The sequence below is a fragment of the Neomonachus schauinslandi genome, chromosome X, assembly GCF_002201575.2.
Source record: "Neomonachus schauinslandi chromosome X, ASM220157v2, whole genome shotgun sequence".
Lineage (NCBI taxonomy): Eukaryota > Metazoa > Chordata > Mammalia > Carnivora > Phocidae > Neomonachus > Neomonachus schauinslandi.
The window spans coordinates 15,760,589-15,776,299 of NC_058419.1; the positions used below are offsets into that span (position 1 = coordinate 15,760,589).

The 15,711-nt window shown below is 44.1% G+C and overlaps 1 protein-coding gene across 3 annotated transcripts in view; it reads right to left on the bottom strand.

The window, feature by feature from the left end:
* SLC9A6 (solute carrier family 9 member A6) overlaps positions 1–15,711 on the bottom strand; it is a 50,247-nt gene that overhangs the window by 14,670 nt on the left and 19,866 nt on the right. For 2 of the 3 annotated variants that reach the window (XM_044911562.1, XM_021684716.1), the window contains exons 8-12: positions 13,977–14,082; positions 13,597–13,685; positions 10,696–10,809; positions 6,354–6,465; positions 5,062–5,215 (exon numbers count right to left, since the gene is read on the bottom strand). In XM_044911562.1, the coding sequence (XP_044767497.1) occupies positions 5,062–5,215; positions 6,354–6,465; positions 10,696–10,809; positions 13,597–13,685; positions 13,977–14,082 (575 nt within the window). Of the gene's footprint in view, positions 1–862; positions 953–5,061; positions 5,216–6,353; positions 6,466–10,695; positions 10,810–13,596; positions 13,686–13,976; positions 14,083–15,711 lie in introns of all 3 variants that reach the window. The other variant, XM_044911561.1, reaches the window with a different exon arrangement.

Sequence of the window (15,711 nt, forward strand, 5' to 3'; positions counted from 1 at the left end):
GAGCTGCCCTAGTTGCGGAATAGGAACACCGGGTAGTGTCGAACACAAGGCCGGCACGGCGCAGTTCCAGGAGGGAGCTGCGTGTCTGCGGGCCTCTCGGCTCTCATGGCAACGTTCTGTTATGACGACTGAAGAGAGGGCCCAGTTACTGTGGTTTTCACAGGCTAATGGACAGATACTAGCCTGGCTTCTTCATAATTATCTTTTATCTGCTTAAAATTCCTGCTTTCCGTAGCCCAGGGAACGGCTTCATTAGGAAGCTCTCTTTGCCTCCTCTCTCTCAACACCGGCACCCTCCAACTCTGTCCGTTCTTGCCCTACACAGTTTCTCCCATCTTCTCTCCTTTCCATTCCAACAGCTCAAGCTCAGGCCTCACTGTGACTCAGGAGGTCTGTCGCAATTGGCTGTACGGTTGTCCGGCTGCCAGGCTGTCCCCTAGAGTTCGCTGTCTAAAGCACAGAACTCACAGGGTCGTTCCCTCGGCAGAAGACTCTGAGAGTGGCTTATAACCCAGAGGGTCAAGTCTAAAGCCCTTTGTGCGGCACTGAAGACTCTCTACAGACTAGTGGCCCCTGCCACTCCAACCTACCTTTCCACTCGCATTTCCCCTCGTTCTCTTCTATACACCCTATATTAGCCATCCCCGCCTACTCCTCTCCCCAGACCCGTCCTCTCCGGAGCCTCCACGCCTTTGCCCTCTATCTGAAATGCACTGTCCCTCATGTTTTTCCTACTCTTTCGGCAAGTTCCAAAGGAACCATTCTATGACCCCTGCAGGTGGAACCATTCTTTCCTCTGTCCTACGGCACTTTCTAGATTACTCTATTGTAATACTTAGCACAGTAGAGTATAATTATTTACCTGTCAGTCTCCCCAAATAGACTGTGAGCTCCTTGAGGGTAAAGGCCATGTCTCAATTCATCTCTGTAGCCCCAGAGTCTAGCACAGTACCTGATACACAATAGGTGCTCAAATGTTTATCGATTAAGGTCACTACTACAGACAACACAGAAAAAATAGCAGCGTGAGAAGCTGTAGCAGTAGCATCCCAGAATATGAATACACGAAAGGGAGGAAAATGATGCAAGACCTCATCTGGAAGGCGAGTGAATCCTGGTCAAGTACTTGAAAACAGATGGCCATGACCAGATCCATAATTCAAAGAAAGGCTCGTCTCATCTTTGTTAAATGGCCAGAAGCTGTTTAATACCTTCTTAGCCATATTAAACTCTAGACACATTTGTGCATCTAAAGTGACATCTAGTGGTCTTGGGGATAGCACATTTGTACTACTCGGATGGAACGTTATTGGAAGCCAGTTCAGTGTGATCAACATTTACAGAGCATTTATTATCTGCCAGGCACTGTGCTAGGCACAGGGCATAGACATGAATGAGACACAGCGCCCGTCCTCAAGGAGCTCACAGACTAGTGGGGGGCACAGACACAACTAGAGCGCAATCCCCAAGGGCTTTGCAACTGGGGAGGGCTGGGCTTCCGTCTGGCCAAAGCTCCTTTCTAGCTGGGTGACATTAGGCTATGCAGCCCGATGAACCCGAATTTTACACCTGGGAAATGGGCACCATATCCACCACACTGAGTTGATGCAAGGATTAAATGAGAAAATGTACCTAAAGATGTTTCAAGTGCCTGATGCCTCATCTCACTCTCACTACACAGTAGCTCTTCTGACGCTGCTATCCCTCCGAGGCGGGCCGAGAGGGGCGCTGTCACAGGCATGCCCACGTTCAGCCAAGGGAAGAGGGGGTCCCACAGAACAGGGCAAAGGGAGGAGGCCTCTGAGCTGTGCTAGTTCCTGGGGGGTGAAGGAGAAGCCCAGGCAGACGAAACAGCATGAGCAAAGGCTCGGAGACCGTGAAGTGCCAAGTCTATGCGGGAAATGACAGGGAGCCAAGAGTCACTGTCACAAACTACGTGAAAGGACGCAGGAAGGGCTCGCTGGCTGGCTCTCGCTCACTGAGGATCCTTTGTCTGCACAACAGCCGCAGCCATCCTGTCACACGGTCAAACAGCTCGTGTCGGCCCCTTGCTTTAAAATCCTACAAGATTTTAAAATCCAAACTCCTCACCACGTCCTACAAGGCCAGAGAGCAGGGCTCCCCAAAGTGGATGGCAGGGCCCCATCCCGTACGCCTCCTGTTTTGCTGGAACACAGCCAGACCAACTGATTTACGCATTGTCTACGGCTGCTTTCACGCTAGAGTTGAGTAGCTGAGACAGAGACCATATGGCCGGCAAAGCCCAGAATATTTACTATCTGGCCCTTTACAGGACACATTTGCCAGCCCCTGCCCCTGTAGGATCTTGCCCACCTCAGCTCCTACCTACCCTTCAATCACTAATATTCCAATAAAGCTATGTGGGCTTTATTTCTGTTCATTAAACAGGCAAAGTTTGCTCTTGCCTCAGGGCCTTTGCACTTCTTTTCCCTACTGCTGGGCCACTCTTCCTCCTGCTCACTGTTTAACTCACAATCTCTTGTCATTCAGGTAGACTGAGCTCCAAAGGAACCTCAGAGAGACCTCACCTGACCTCTGCGTATACAATTCACTCTATCCCCAGTCACTATCACATACTGTGTTTGTCATCACAGCACTTAATATCATCTAAATTGTTTCCTTCATCTATTTGTTTACTAGCTTATTGTCTGTGTTCTCCCACTGAAGTGCAGACTTCATGAGACCAGGGACCTTTTCTATCTTACTGCTAGCACTGTATCCCTCCACAGCAGGGTCTTTTAACCTTTGCATTACTGATATTTTGGTCCAGACAATTCTTTGTTGTGGGAGTGCTGCTCTCTGCCCCACAGGATGTTTAGAGGCATCCTTGGCCTCTGCCAACTAGATGCCAGGAGCAGCCTCCTCTCTTACTGACAATCAAAAATGTCTCCAGACGTTGCCAAATTGCACCCCTCCATTGAGAACCACTAAGTTAGAGCCTAAAACAGTGCCTGGCACATGGTTGGCGATCAATTGGTATTAATCAAATGAATGAATAAAAGGCACACTGGAAATGCTGTGCTAAGAGCTCTACAGACATTAGCTCACTGAATCCTTACAGCAACCCTCAAGGAGGCAGGTATTATCACACACGTTACAAATGAGGAAGCTGAGGCGTAAAAAGAGGTAAGAACTTGCCCAAGCCCACAGAATTGGAGAATGAAGGAGTAAGAACTCAAAGTCAAATCTCAGTCTGCCTGAGTCTTAAACTTTAAGGACTTCTCAGCATCTTCAAAACTGTACTAGACAAATCTGGGGGGAGGGAAAGGAAACTTAAAATCCATCCTCTGCTCACAAAGAGGCCAAAAAACCCCCCAAACAACCACAATAAGAACTAACCTAAGATTGTAAGGCAATGCATATAATTAAGTGCCAAATTATGCTCCAGGACAGGCAAGATGGGGCCAAAGGGCTTGCAAATCTGGTGAGGTGGATTCAACTCTAGGTGGGGTTTTTTTTTTTTTTTTGGAGGGGTGGGAGGCATGGGTATTTTGTGTGGAGGGTCATCAGGAAAGAGAACTGAGTCCATGGAAAAGCTGAGACTCTACTGAAGAGCATTATTTTTCATAAATTATCTTATATTTAATTTTGTTCTTCTCAGTAGAATAAGGAAGAATCGTCATTTACAAGCTCTTAAGGCAAGAAAGGAGTTTAATCCTTCCAAAAGTGAACACCCTCATTTCTTGATGCAGCATGGTCTACAAGAAATGAGGTGAGGCTGGAGGCTCCTCTGTGTGAGACTTAATTCTCTGTATGACTTTGAACAACTTAGAAACTTCTGAAGCCACTATTTCCTCACTTGTAAAATGGAGCTATTGAGATTAGATAAATACGTGAAATGTACTTAGCACCATGCCCAGCACATAGTAGGTACTCAACAAATGCCAGGTCCTCCCTGAAGTCATGACCAGGATTAGAAGAACATTATTTTCAATTATACACAATAATAGCACAGAAATGGTAAGAAAGGAGTTTGAAAAGTAAAAAGAAATCAAGACAATAATAACAACATTCAAAGTGTGATTTAGGGCCGGCTGGTCTCTAGAATGTTTAAGAGAAAGGCATAATAGAATGGAAAAAATGGAGAACAGATTCTATAAAATGTGAAATGCTGTTTTCTCTAATGAACCCTACACATTCTAGAGGCTCAGCAGAAGGTCTATGAAGTTTCAGCCAAACACAGAACTAAAATCTACAAGTTTTAGCAACACAGGCTGCTGTATCCATGGAAACAATGCAGCACTCCTAAGGACAGGGAGCTTTCCAATTGAATACATTAACTAGTATGCATTTAACACTAAGACCCTGCAATCTTGGCCTCGGACTGTCAGGTTACAGACAGTGCTGATCATAAAGTTGAGAAAGAAAGATAACGTCTAGTACTGAGATTAGGGTTGAGATAAACTGGACTGTTTTATATGCTGCAGATGAGAAGAAACATTTTTGGTCTGATTGGGTGATACAGATCAAAAGCCTTAAATATATGCATATCCTCTGACCAAGCAATGCCACTCCTAGGAATGGATCCTAAGGAAATAATCAAACAAGTGCACAGTGGTGTGTGCGTTTATGAATGTTCACACTGTTAATGGTAACACTTAGTAGCAAAATCCTCAAATGGTAATGGTAACAGAAAAATCCTAGAAACGATGCAAAAGTCCAAAGATAGGGATTTGGTTAAATAAATTATGGTGTATGCAGCCATGAAGTTCTGATGTAAATATATTTCCTAACATAAATGTCCATGCTATAGTACATTTACAAATTGCTTTACAAGAATACCTGCAGTGTTGCCCCTTTTTGTTAAAAATACATATGACGCACAGCAAGAGATCTGGAAGGACATCCCTCCAAGTATAAATGATGGTTTTTAACTTTGCACATTTCCCATTTTCTCTGTACTACAGGTTACATAATTTTTAAAAGGAAAAAATAAAACATTATACATTTGTCAAAGCTTAAACTTTTCTCATAATTGGAAAAAAAAACACCCCTAAATTAGAACTTAATATTAAAATGAGGTTCCCAGGCACTACCTACCTTATATGCAAGCACGAGAGCATGGCAGTGGTGCCACCGCCAAATACCCACACGGTAAAAAACACAATCAGAAGTGTGGTGCTGAACATCATTTGCCGTGCGTAAGTGGCAGTATCTCGGATGGCCAAGGCGAATGCCATTGCGCCACGGAGGCCTGCGAGGGAATGAAAGAGGCATTTCTTCAGCAACTCCTTACCAATGCCAGCTTCAGAAATTCAGAGAAATAAGGCACATTCTAAGAACTTAGAAGCATGTGAACAAACACATACTATGTATTAACGTACAAAAGTATATACAGATACAGAGAATTAGTAGAGGATCCTGACATGCTCTGACCTGTTAACAATATTTTAAATTTTATTTATTATTATTTTTTAATTTTTTATTTATTTTTTTTTTAAAGATTTTATTTATTTATTTGAGAGAGAGAGAATGAGAGACAGAGAGCATGAGAGGGGTTAGGGTCAGAGGGAGAAGCAGACCCCCTGCCGAGCAGGGAGCCCGATGCGGGACTCGATCCCGGGACTCCAGGATCATGACCTGAGCCGAAGGCAGTCGCTTAACCAACTGAGCCACCCAGGCGCCCTTAAAGTTTATTTTTAAACTTACACCCAGTAACATCCACTCTTTTTGGGCGTACAGTCCCACGAGTTTTGACAATGCATAGAGGCGTAGGCCCACTAGCACAACCAAAACACAGAACAGTGTCACCACCCCCGCCAACCCCCTCACCAAATTCCTTGGTACTACATCTTTCTAGCCCCACCTCTCTGTCACTCTGCCAAACCCCTGAGCTGTTCTCCGTCACTGTGCTTTTGTCTTGAGAATGTAACCCTCTGAGACTGGCTCCTTTCACTTAGCGCAATGCCTCTGAGGTGCATCCATGTTGTTGAGTGTATCCCCAGTTGTGCATTTTAGTGCTAAGGAGCACCCACGGCCTCATGGACATCCCACAGTTTGCCTATTTGTTCACCCACTGGGCTGTTTCCAGGTTTCGGCAATTATGACTACAACTGCCATAAACAGTCGCATACAGGTTTCTGGGTGAAAACATATACATCTTTGCCTTCTTTACTACATGTGACAGATTTCTGAACCAGGAATTTGAAACCAGAAAATTTTCACAGAAGGGAATGGGACACTATAAAAAGAATTTTCTATTGGAGGTTGCAACTTCAATGTTTAAGGGACTCTTATATTACTAGCACATCATTTCTGTTTAAAATCAAGCTAGCATATGTGTTGTGAGTGGTTTCGTGGAGTGGGCCAAGAGAGGGAAAGTTACAACTTACCAGCAAACATCATCATGTGCTGAAAATTTGATCCAATCTTACTTCTTCTACCCAAATTAAGTAAGAGGGACAAGGGGTAAATATTAGCAGCTCTTCCCAAGAAAATAGCAATCTAAAATTAATAGGTTAAGGTTAATTTCATTTTACTATTAATATTATCTAGACTACACACTCAAGACGGGGAAAGACTATCTTCAGAAGCTTCAGTAACTTTGGAAGTGGACAGAGTCTGTAAGACTAAAGGCACGAGGAACTGCACATAAGCATCATGGGCTTGTTGGTCAAGTTGTTTCCCATGGGAGTACTGGTTAACGATTCTGATGCTCCTGTATGCTGGAATGGAACAATTAAGGGAGTGGGATGGTGGACAGTGGGAGGCACGTTTCTCACTACTGGAATGGGAGTTCACAGGTCATCAAGAAGAGGAGGCCAGGATGATGCATGTGGTAATGGATTAGCGGTAGAGACATCAGTATGAACTTATGCTTAGCTTAATAGAGATACGGATGATTACACATATATGTATATGTACATACAGGAGCTAGTATATACATACATATTTCCTCCCTGTGTCAGCTGAGAGTGCCTAGAAACCAGGACAACCCAATAACACTGAACACACTTACAGCCCAGATCTTGGTTTCTAATACCGTTCCCCCATAAAAAGAACCTGGGATCCTTGGACAAATGGCTGATCTGAGGCTGGAGCAGAAAATACACAAGATGAGCGTGAAGCATCTTCCATAGAGAGTAAGGAAGTGCTTAAAAAAAATTCAAAACACACAATGATGGGAGTGTGCTAAAGGGACAAAGTACCCACTGAAAGAGCTCCTGATGGCCAAAGCTGGAACAGTTTGGGCAACAAGATTTTATTTTATTTTATTTTATTTATTTATTTTTTAGATTTTATTTATTTATGTGACAGAGAGAGACACAGTGAGAGAGGGAACACAAGCATGGGGAATGGGGGAGGGAGAAGCAGGCTTCCCGCGGAGCTGGGAGCCGGATGCGGGGCTCGATCCCAGCACCCTGGGATCACGACCTGAGCCGAAGGCAGACGCCTAACGACTGAGCCACCCAGGTGCCCCTGGGCAACAAGATTTTTAAAAAGTAGTAATGTGTTATAACCCAAAGTATAAAATAAATATCAATGAGTCCATACTGATATAAATGACAATAAAAATGGAGAACAGATTAATCCCCCATGCAAAGAATTCCAAATAATTTTGTAGATACTCTGTCCTTGAGAAGGTGGAACCTAACTCCCTGCTGCGTATGGTGAGTCCCTTCCAAGTGGTACAATATAGAAAGGGAAAAAAAAAATCACTGACTTTACAGTGGAGCAACCTGACAAACACTATCTCAGTCAAGTGATTAAGGCTAATATCAGCATTATCCACATGTTAATAAGTACGGACCCTTGACATAATATGATGAGAATGGCACCTTACTTCTGTGTCTTATTTGGGAATAATGCACAAGCCCAAGTCTAACCATGGGGAACACATCAGGAATTCTAGTTGTGATACATTCTGCAAAGTACCTGACCAGGAGCCCCTCAAAACTATCAAGGGTCATCAAAAAGAAGTCTGTGAAATTGTCACAGTCAACTGGAACTTAAAGAGGCATGACAACTAAATAAAATGTGGCATCCTGGATGGGATTTTAGGCTAGAAAAAGGCCTTTAGGGAAAAACTCTGAGAATCTGCATGAAGTATGAGCTTCAGGTAATGATAACGTGTCAGTACTGATTCATTAATTGTGGCAAGTGTACCATGCTCATGTGAGATGTTAACAACAGGGGAACCTGGGTGTGGGGTACAGGAGAACTTTCTGTATTATTTTCATAATTTTTTTGTAAATCTAAAACTACTCTAGAATACAAAAGTTATTAAAAATAGTGCTTCCCTAAAAAAATGAGAAAATAACAACAAAACACGTGGGCCAATGTGGCAGTGACTGCTAGTTATATCCCCAATATCTATCCTTCCCTTCCTCTCTAGTGGTAGACCCTCCCTCATTCTCACCTCCAATTTTCAACTGCATACACAGTCACCTAGATAAAAAATAGAATATCCAGCTTCTCTTGCATGTGTAACCCAATGGATGTTAACATCACTTCATGTGTGCCTATTCTGGGTCATGTCCTTAAAGGGAAGTGGCAGACACAGGGGTGAGCCTTGCTGGCCCCTAAGAATAAGGGCAAACTCCTGAGGGATGGGTGCAAGAAAGCTGCTTGGGTCCCTGATGATTGTGGAGCAGAGCTGCCACAATAGTTCAGACTTTGACATGAGAAAGAAAGAAACTTCTGCCTTGGTTAAACCTTGGTTAATTTGGGTCATTGTCACATAACGTCAAGCCTATATCCTAACTAATATAGCCAGCAAGAGGACAACTCTCTCCTGGTAAGTCAATTTTCATGGTAGGCTTTTGCATTGAGGAACCTGAATTCCTCACAGACTCAGAAATGTATAGAGAATATTTGGCCTCATTTCTGGATAAGTATAGCAGATCAAGCCAGTTGACTGCTCAAGTTTCTCAAAGACTAGCAGGATATGAAGGGACTGATCTCATGGGAGTCTTCCAGCTAGAGTTCTTCTCTTATTAAAAGGGTTTTCTCTTTTTTGCCTGAAGTTCATTCCCAGAAGACTAAAACACAACAGAATGGCATTTCAGTAATACCCTATTTTCTAATAGAGATTCTATTTAGAGTTTTAATTTTAAAAATATTCCTGGTAATCTCTTTGGCAGAAACTTCATTCTGAAGTAGTTTTTAAAAATATTTCTTTTTGAAACCACTAACTCAAACCTCTCCCTCTCTAACCACACTCTCTGCTTCCATGTCTCACGCTTATCTATCCCCCTTGGATGGCTCCCCCACCTTCCCCTCCCTGGGACACCTCCCATCCAAAGAGCCCTCAACTCTTTCCTCAAACAACCAGTCTGCTCCCTTTTTCACTTCCTTTCTCAGCCACATCTTAGTAAGCTCTTCCTGGTACCCTATACTCATTCGCCCCTCTCTGGGTTTTCACTGCACTCACTTGACTAAACCCCAAACCTTGAAGGACCCATCTCTCTCTCTTCTCCATGCTTCCAGCCAAGTACTCCTGGACAAAATAGTACAGCAGGGCAGACCGAGTCTACTGTTTGTACCTATTTCTCAAACTCACACACATCCTTAATACTGCTCAGCAATCCGACTGCATCTCTTTGGTCAATTCACTCACTCGCTCGCCCACACTCTCTACGTCTGTTTCCCAACCTTCTCCTCAAAACTCCTATCGCCTGTGGAAGCCAGTCTCCAAGATGGTCCCCAACGATCCCTGCCTCCTAGTATTCACACCTTCATGTAGTCCCTGCTCACACGGTACCAGGGGCCAACAGTGTGACCGGTACAATGTGGTGGAAGGGATGATGGTCACTTCCAAGATTAGGTCATAAAAGGTACTTCAGCTTCCATCTTAGTGCTCTGCTCTCTCAGCTCGCTCCCTCTGGGGGAAGTTGTGCTGTGAGCTGCCCACGGAGAGGTCCTCTGAAGAAAGGCCTCTGGCTAGCAGCCATGTGAGTGAGCTTGGGGAGGATCCTCCGAGCCTTGGTCAAGTCCTGAAAGAGCATAGCCCCAGTCCAGAGCCTGCCGGCAACCTCAGGAGAGGTGCCAGAAGCCAGCTAAGCTGTCCCTGGATTCCTGATCCTCAGAGATGCTCTCACCTCCTACTTTACGGATAAAACTAGAAGCTATCAGACAGGAACTCCATCTTACAGGTGTGTACCTGCATCTTTCCATTCCCTGTCCTCTCCTGGAACAGTGGTGGAGCTGGGCCTCCTCCCTCTGGAGGCCCGCCGCTCCCCACATGTGTTACATTCCATTTTCGCCCGTCTTCTCCCGCGGCTGGCACTACTGAGTGTGCTCTTTCATGTGCTCAGCTTCTCCATTTTGACTGATTTTTAAAGCCAGAGCCAGAGCCAGAGGAAAGCAGCCTCCTTCAGCCCTTCACCATCCTACAACTACTGCCCCGTGGTGCAGACTGCAAGCTCTTTCCCAGGGTCTACTCTCTCTCTCTTCCCTTCAGTGACAGAGGACAGACAGTTTTATTTGGGGGGACGGATGGAATGGCCGGGGACCTTTTTCGGTCATCTCAACCTGTGTTACTTGTGCAGTACACAAAAATGAAGAGAGAACAGAATAAATGGAATAGGAAAAAAGAGTTGCAATCCTCCTTTGTTTTACGCAGAGGGAAATTTTATATATTTAAATGTATTTTTATCACCCATCTCTGCAGAAGACACGTGCGAATCCCAACTGAGAAAAAGTTTTCAAAACAGAACACATAACAAAGGATACAAATGCGCCTACTACAAATGTTGGGTTAAAGACATGGTTCTGGAAGGTGAACAGTGTCAGTCCCATGTAGGAGAAGATGAAATTCTCTGCCAAGAAATTGAGAAGCTCAAACAACTGAAACGAAATTTTAAAAGGTTAGTCCAGTAAATACATTAAGTTACATAATTTGAAAACACGAGTATCATCACTAAGATAACGAAGCAGACACTTCACATATGTAAAGCTCATGTATATCCCCAAAACAGGTGCTTCAGAGGGGAGCAAATGTAGTGATGACATTTCTCGTCCCACAGATAAAGCCAGAGATGCTGCCCCCGCACGTCCCCCCATCACTTCCTTTGTCAATCCCCATGTTCAGTCATTGTCCTCCTCCTCCTCCCCCAAACCCTGTCAAGTTTTCTTTGGGGATGTCCCTTGTCCCTGCCACCACCTTAGTCTAAAGCTATCATCACACCCCACCCCTAATACTCTACCCTGCTGCCCCCATCCTACACCCCCACCCAGTGAGTCTCTCTGGATGCGGCAGTTTGAAGACACCTCCCTCTTCTAGGCTGGAAGATCCAGTACAGATTCTTTCCCCTTGGCATCAAATGCTTCATGACAACTTTCGTATCACCGCCTTGTCGTGTGATTGCCCTTTTTACGTGGGTCTTAGCCCTTGTTCGGGGAGCACGGGCTTGCGGGTTATAGCCCTGTGCATGCTCCTCCCCGCCCCGGCTGCCTGCGTGCCCCGCCTGTTCACACCACTGCCCCGCAAGGATTACTGGCACGGCAGGGACCCGAGACTTGCGACTTGACTTGCCGAATGCATGAGTCCCATGAGCCCTCTGTAATCCAGCATCCCCCTGTCTGTCGTAGTTATCTACCACTGCTCTTGCACATGCGCCCTCTGCCCCACTAAACAGGGTAGTGGTTAAATAACATGTGCCCGGGGTCAAAACGCTTTGGCTTCAAGCCTGCTTTTCCCACTTGCTGGCTGCATGGCTTTGAGCAAGTTAACCTTTCTCAACCGGGCTTGCCTCATTCTTGAAAAATGGGAATTAAAAATGGAAATAAGTATATACTTAATTTACTTTAAATGACTTAATATACTATAATTATACTTATTTGTTTAACGATAATAGCTAAGCTTTATCTGGTTTTTATTGTGTGCCTGATACTATGCTAAGGACTTTACAAGCATTATCTCGTTTTAATCTCACAACTCCATGAGGTAGGTACTATCATTATCCTCATTTTAAAGATGACAACACTGAAGCACAGAGAAGTTATGTAACTTGCCCCTGGTCACACAGCCAGCAAGCAGTGGAACCAGGATTTGGAACAACACAGACTCTCTGCTTTAATACACAACACCAAGGGTTGGCAAACTTTTCCTGGGAGGGATCAGAGACAGAAAGTAAATATTTGAGGCTCTGTGGGCCACATGGTCCCTGTCATAGTCACTCAGTTCTACCAATGTAGCACAAAAGCAGCCAGAGACTACATGTTAAAAAAAATGGGTGTGGCAGTGTGCCAATAAAACTACTAATGGACACTGTAGTCTGAATTTCATATAATTTTCCCGTGTCAAAAAATCTTCTTTTGTTTCCAACCATTTAGAAATGTCAACATCATCCCCAGCTCACAGACCTTACAGGGAGGTCTGGCCGTTGTCTGCCCTACCCCTGAGCCACACTTTGCGGCCTTCCATTCATTAATGCTAGCTACCTTTTTGTTCCTGCCTTTACCGGTACTGTTTCCCCTATGGCTTCTTTTCTTATCCTTTTTCTATGCTTTTCTGAATCCTTCCAATCTTTCTAGGTACACCATTTCTTCAATGACAGTTTTCCAGCCTCCTCAAGCCTCAAACCATTTCCCCACTTCTCTGACCTCTTGTATGACATATCATTTGAAACATACAATCTAGAAGTTCCATTAGTCTGGGTTTTTTTTTTTTTTTTTAATGTTATTCAAGCTTCATATCACCAACAAGACTGGAAACGCCTACCTTGTTTGTTTGCTTTTTTTAATTCCCCACTCCATTGTCTAGAAAAATACCAAACACCCCAGCTAATTTTCTTCTCTACACTTACCGCAGTAAATTAATTCGTAAAAGGGATTTGTAGCCTCAGTGTATATGCATGGGGGAAGAAAAGTCTAATCCCTTTTAGGAGTTAGGAAAAAGCACAGGTCATATACTAAATTTGTGGCTCCAGAAGAAAGAAGAAAAGAATAAGGACATTTGCTCCTGCTTTATCAGGAGTCCTTTCCAGGCTAATCTCACTGTTCTAGCCCTTTGGCAAAACTGAAAGCATCTAATCATAATCAAGTACGCATTTGTTTCTATTCCAGACACTACATATTATTCATTCATTTGTCCCAAACGCCTCATGAGACTAGGAAATGCTATGCCTCTTTCCTTTATAATTCCCTTCAGGTACTCTGCACACCTGATCATTCGGCACCATATAAAACCCAACCACTGGTGTAGTTGACATTCCTGGAGACAGAGCAGCTGCGAAGCACCCGAAGGAGGTCAGTCTTCTCTGTGTCACCCAGCAATAGAGCCAGTCAGATCAGAAATTAATCTTGTTTCTATCACCCAGCAGTCCTTCTAGTCAGACCTTCCAAAACATTGCTCTTAAAAGCGATGTGATTAGGAAAACAAGGAAGGGAAGCCAATTGATCACTGGAACCACAATAATAATGGCCCCTAGCTATTCTGCTGAACTATCTCTACCCTCAGTGCAGCCACCCTTCGACCTGCCAATCCCATCTCTCTCTGGAGTCCAAGGAAGAGGAGCTGAAAGGAGTAGACATCGTTTGGAACCAACTAAAGATGATTTTTCAGTAAAGAAAGACTTCGGTTTTGTTGCCAAGGAGGAAACATTTATTCACAAACTATAAAGCTTCTCTTACCTGTTTAGTTCTATGCTGAGACTCTGTGGACAGATTATTGTATGTATAATGGGCCTGTGTGATGCCGCAAAACAACACTGCAACCACACCTATAAAGAGAGCAAGTTCCAAGTTCACGTCAAGGAGACTTCCTGAGTTTCATACTGAGGCTTGTATTTTACAGAAGATCATATGCTTAGTGTTGAAATTTCCAGTTGTGACTTACTTTGTTCAGAGGAACCACTTCCATTAAACATCTTTCTTATATTCTAAAGTGATAGCATAAATCCCAATGCTAACAAGTATGTTCAAATGCTAGAGGATGTGCCCCCATGTAGAAACAATGACTGGCAAAGTCACTCCCTGTGAAGGCTTACAATCAAAAGGAGAAAGGACCCTACCTGTGAAGCCCCATGCTTCAGCCAAGAGGAAGGTACTCCAGGACATCAGGAAGAACAAGCCTGTCTCCAACAGCTGGAACTCCCGTAATTTGGTGAACTTTGTCACGTAAGACTGTCAAGGTTGGTAACAAGATCTTGTAATACACAAGTAAGACTACAAAGAATAACAGCCGAGGCAAGGCAACCATGAAAGGGCAAGAAGCATTCTCCAATCTAACACAAGTCACAGAATAAGGAAGCGCCAAAGTGAAGGACCTCTTAAAGTGAGCATTGTACTGAGGAGTCAGCAGTCTTTGCTTCCATGAGGAAGTCACACAGTTTTGTCAATTGTTTTATGGGTATCGCATGCCTTGCCAGAAACCACATCATAAAGGACAGAGACGCGAGCAACAGATCAGACACACAACAGGCCACCTCTATTAATCTGCAACCCAAAGCAAGACAGCTTCCCTAATTATAGCAATTTACAATTACTAAGAACATGACATTTCCATGAGATTTCATGTTTATTTGATCCCCTAGCACCTCCGTGATGTAGAGCATTCCACGATGAAGAAACCGGGGCGTGTCACTCACTTATACGAATCTAAAAAGTATTTGTTAGTCAACCGGGGAAGGGCCTGTGCAGACCAGTGACAAATCTCAGGCTGGAATCTACATCTGCTTCCACAAATGTGTACCACAGCAGAAAGATGAACAAGATAGACTCCCTCCCCTCAAGGAGATTGTAATGGGACAGCGATATGATTTGTCCTGGCTCCTCCTTCAGAACCTTTTACTGTCTCTTCATGCCTCAGTTCACCTGTAAAAAGCCATAAGACAAGTCTCTTCCAGCACAAGGCTGAAGGAGAGCAAACTTACAGATCCTTGAAAAAATGATTTGTTTTTTTATTTTCTTGAAAGATCTTACTTTTAAGTCCTCTTTATACCCAATGTGGGGCTCGAACTCACAACCCCGAGGTCAAGAGTCACACGCTCTACTGACTGAGCCAGTCAGGTGCTCCCAAAAGTATTTGTTTTATACGAAAATATCTTAGAAGTTTTAGAGCTGGAAGCTCTTTAGAGATTATCAAGTCCCACTCATCTTGCCTGCTGTCCCCACCTGCCACCTTCCTACACTGAGGGCCCACGTGAAGTGTCAGTGCTCCTATACTGGAAGCTCTAGGAAGGCAGAGGCCATGTCTGTCTTGTCCATCTTTGATGCCCAGAGCATTGCATCTGGCATGCAGCAGGCAATCAAGTGTTTTCTGAATGAGCACAAGAATGACTTGCCCAACACTTCTAATAGCAAACTAGTGGCCGTGCCAAGGACTCTAGAACAGAAGGTTAAAACTGTTGAGAGCTGAGATGAACTCCCATCTGTCCAAACCCAGGAAGCTGATTTTGTTCAATTGACATCATGGTCGTACACTTCCTATTTGTCCTATTCAACAAAGAGCAAATGAACAGCAGCACAGAATACCCAGAGGCTCACTGGAATGTATTTACCTTTATATCAATTTTGTCTACAACCTTAAAATTCACTCCCAGAGGGTCACTGCATCTAATCAGACTTGTGTAGTGAAAGTTGGAGAGCACGGAGCCTAATGCAAAACAAGGAAATTCCTTTATTTACTTATCGGTAAAGATGATTACATAATGTTTTCCAACCAAGTCCCTGGTTATAAGGTTAATAATTATAACACAATGGGGGCCCCTGGGTGGCTCAGTCAGTTAAGCATCTGCCTTCAGGTCA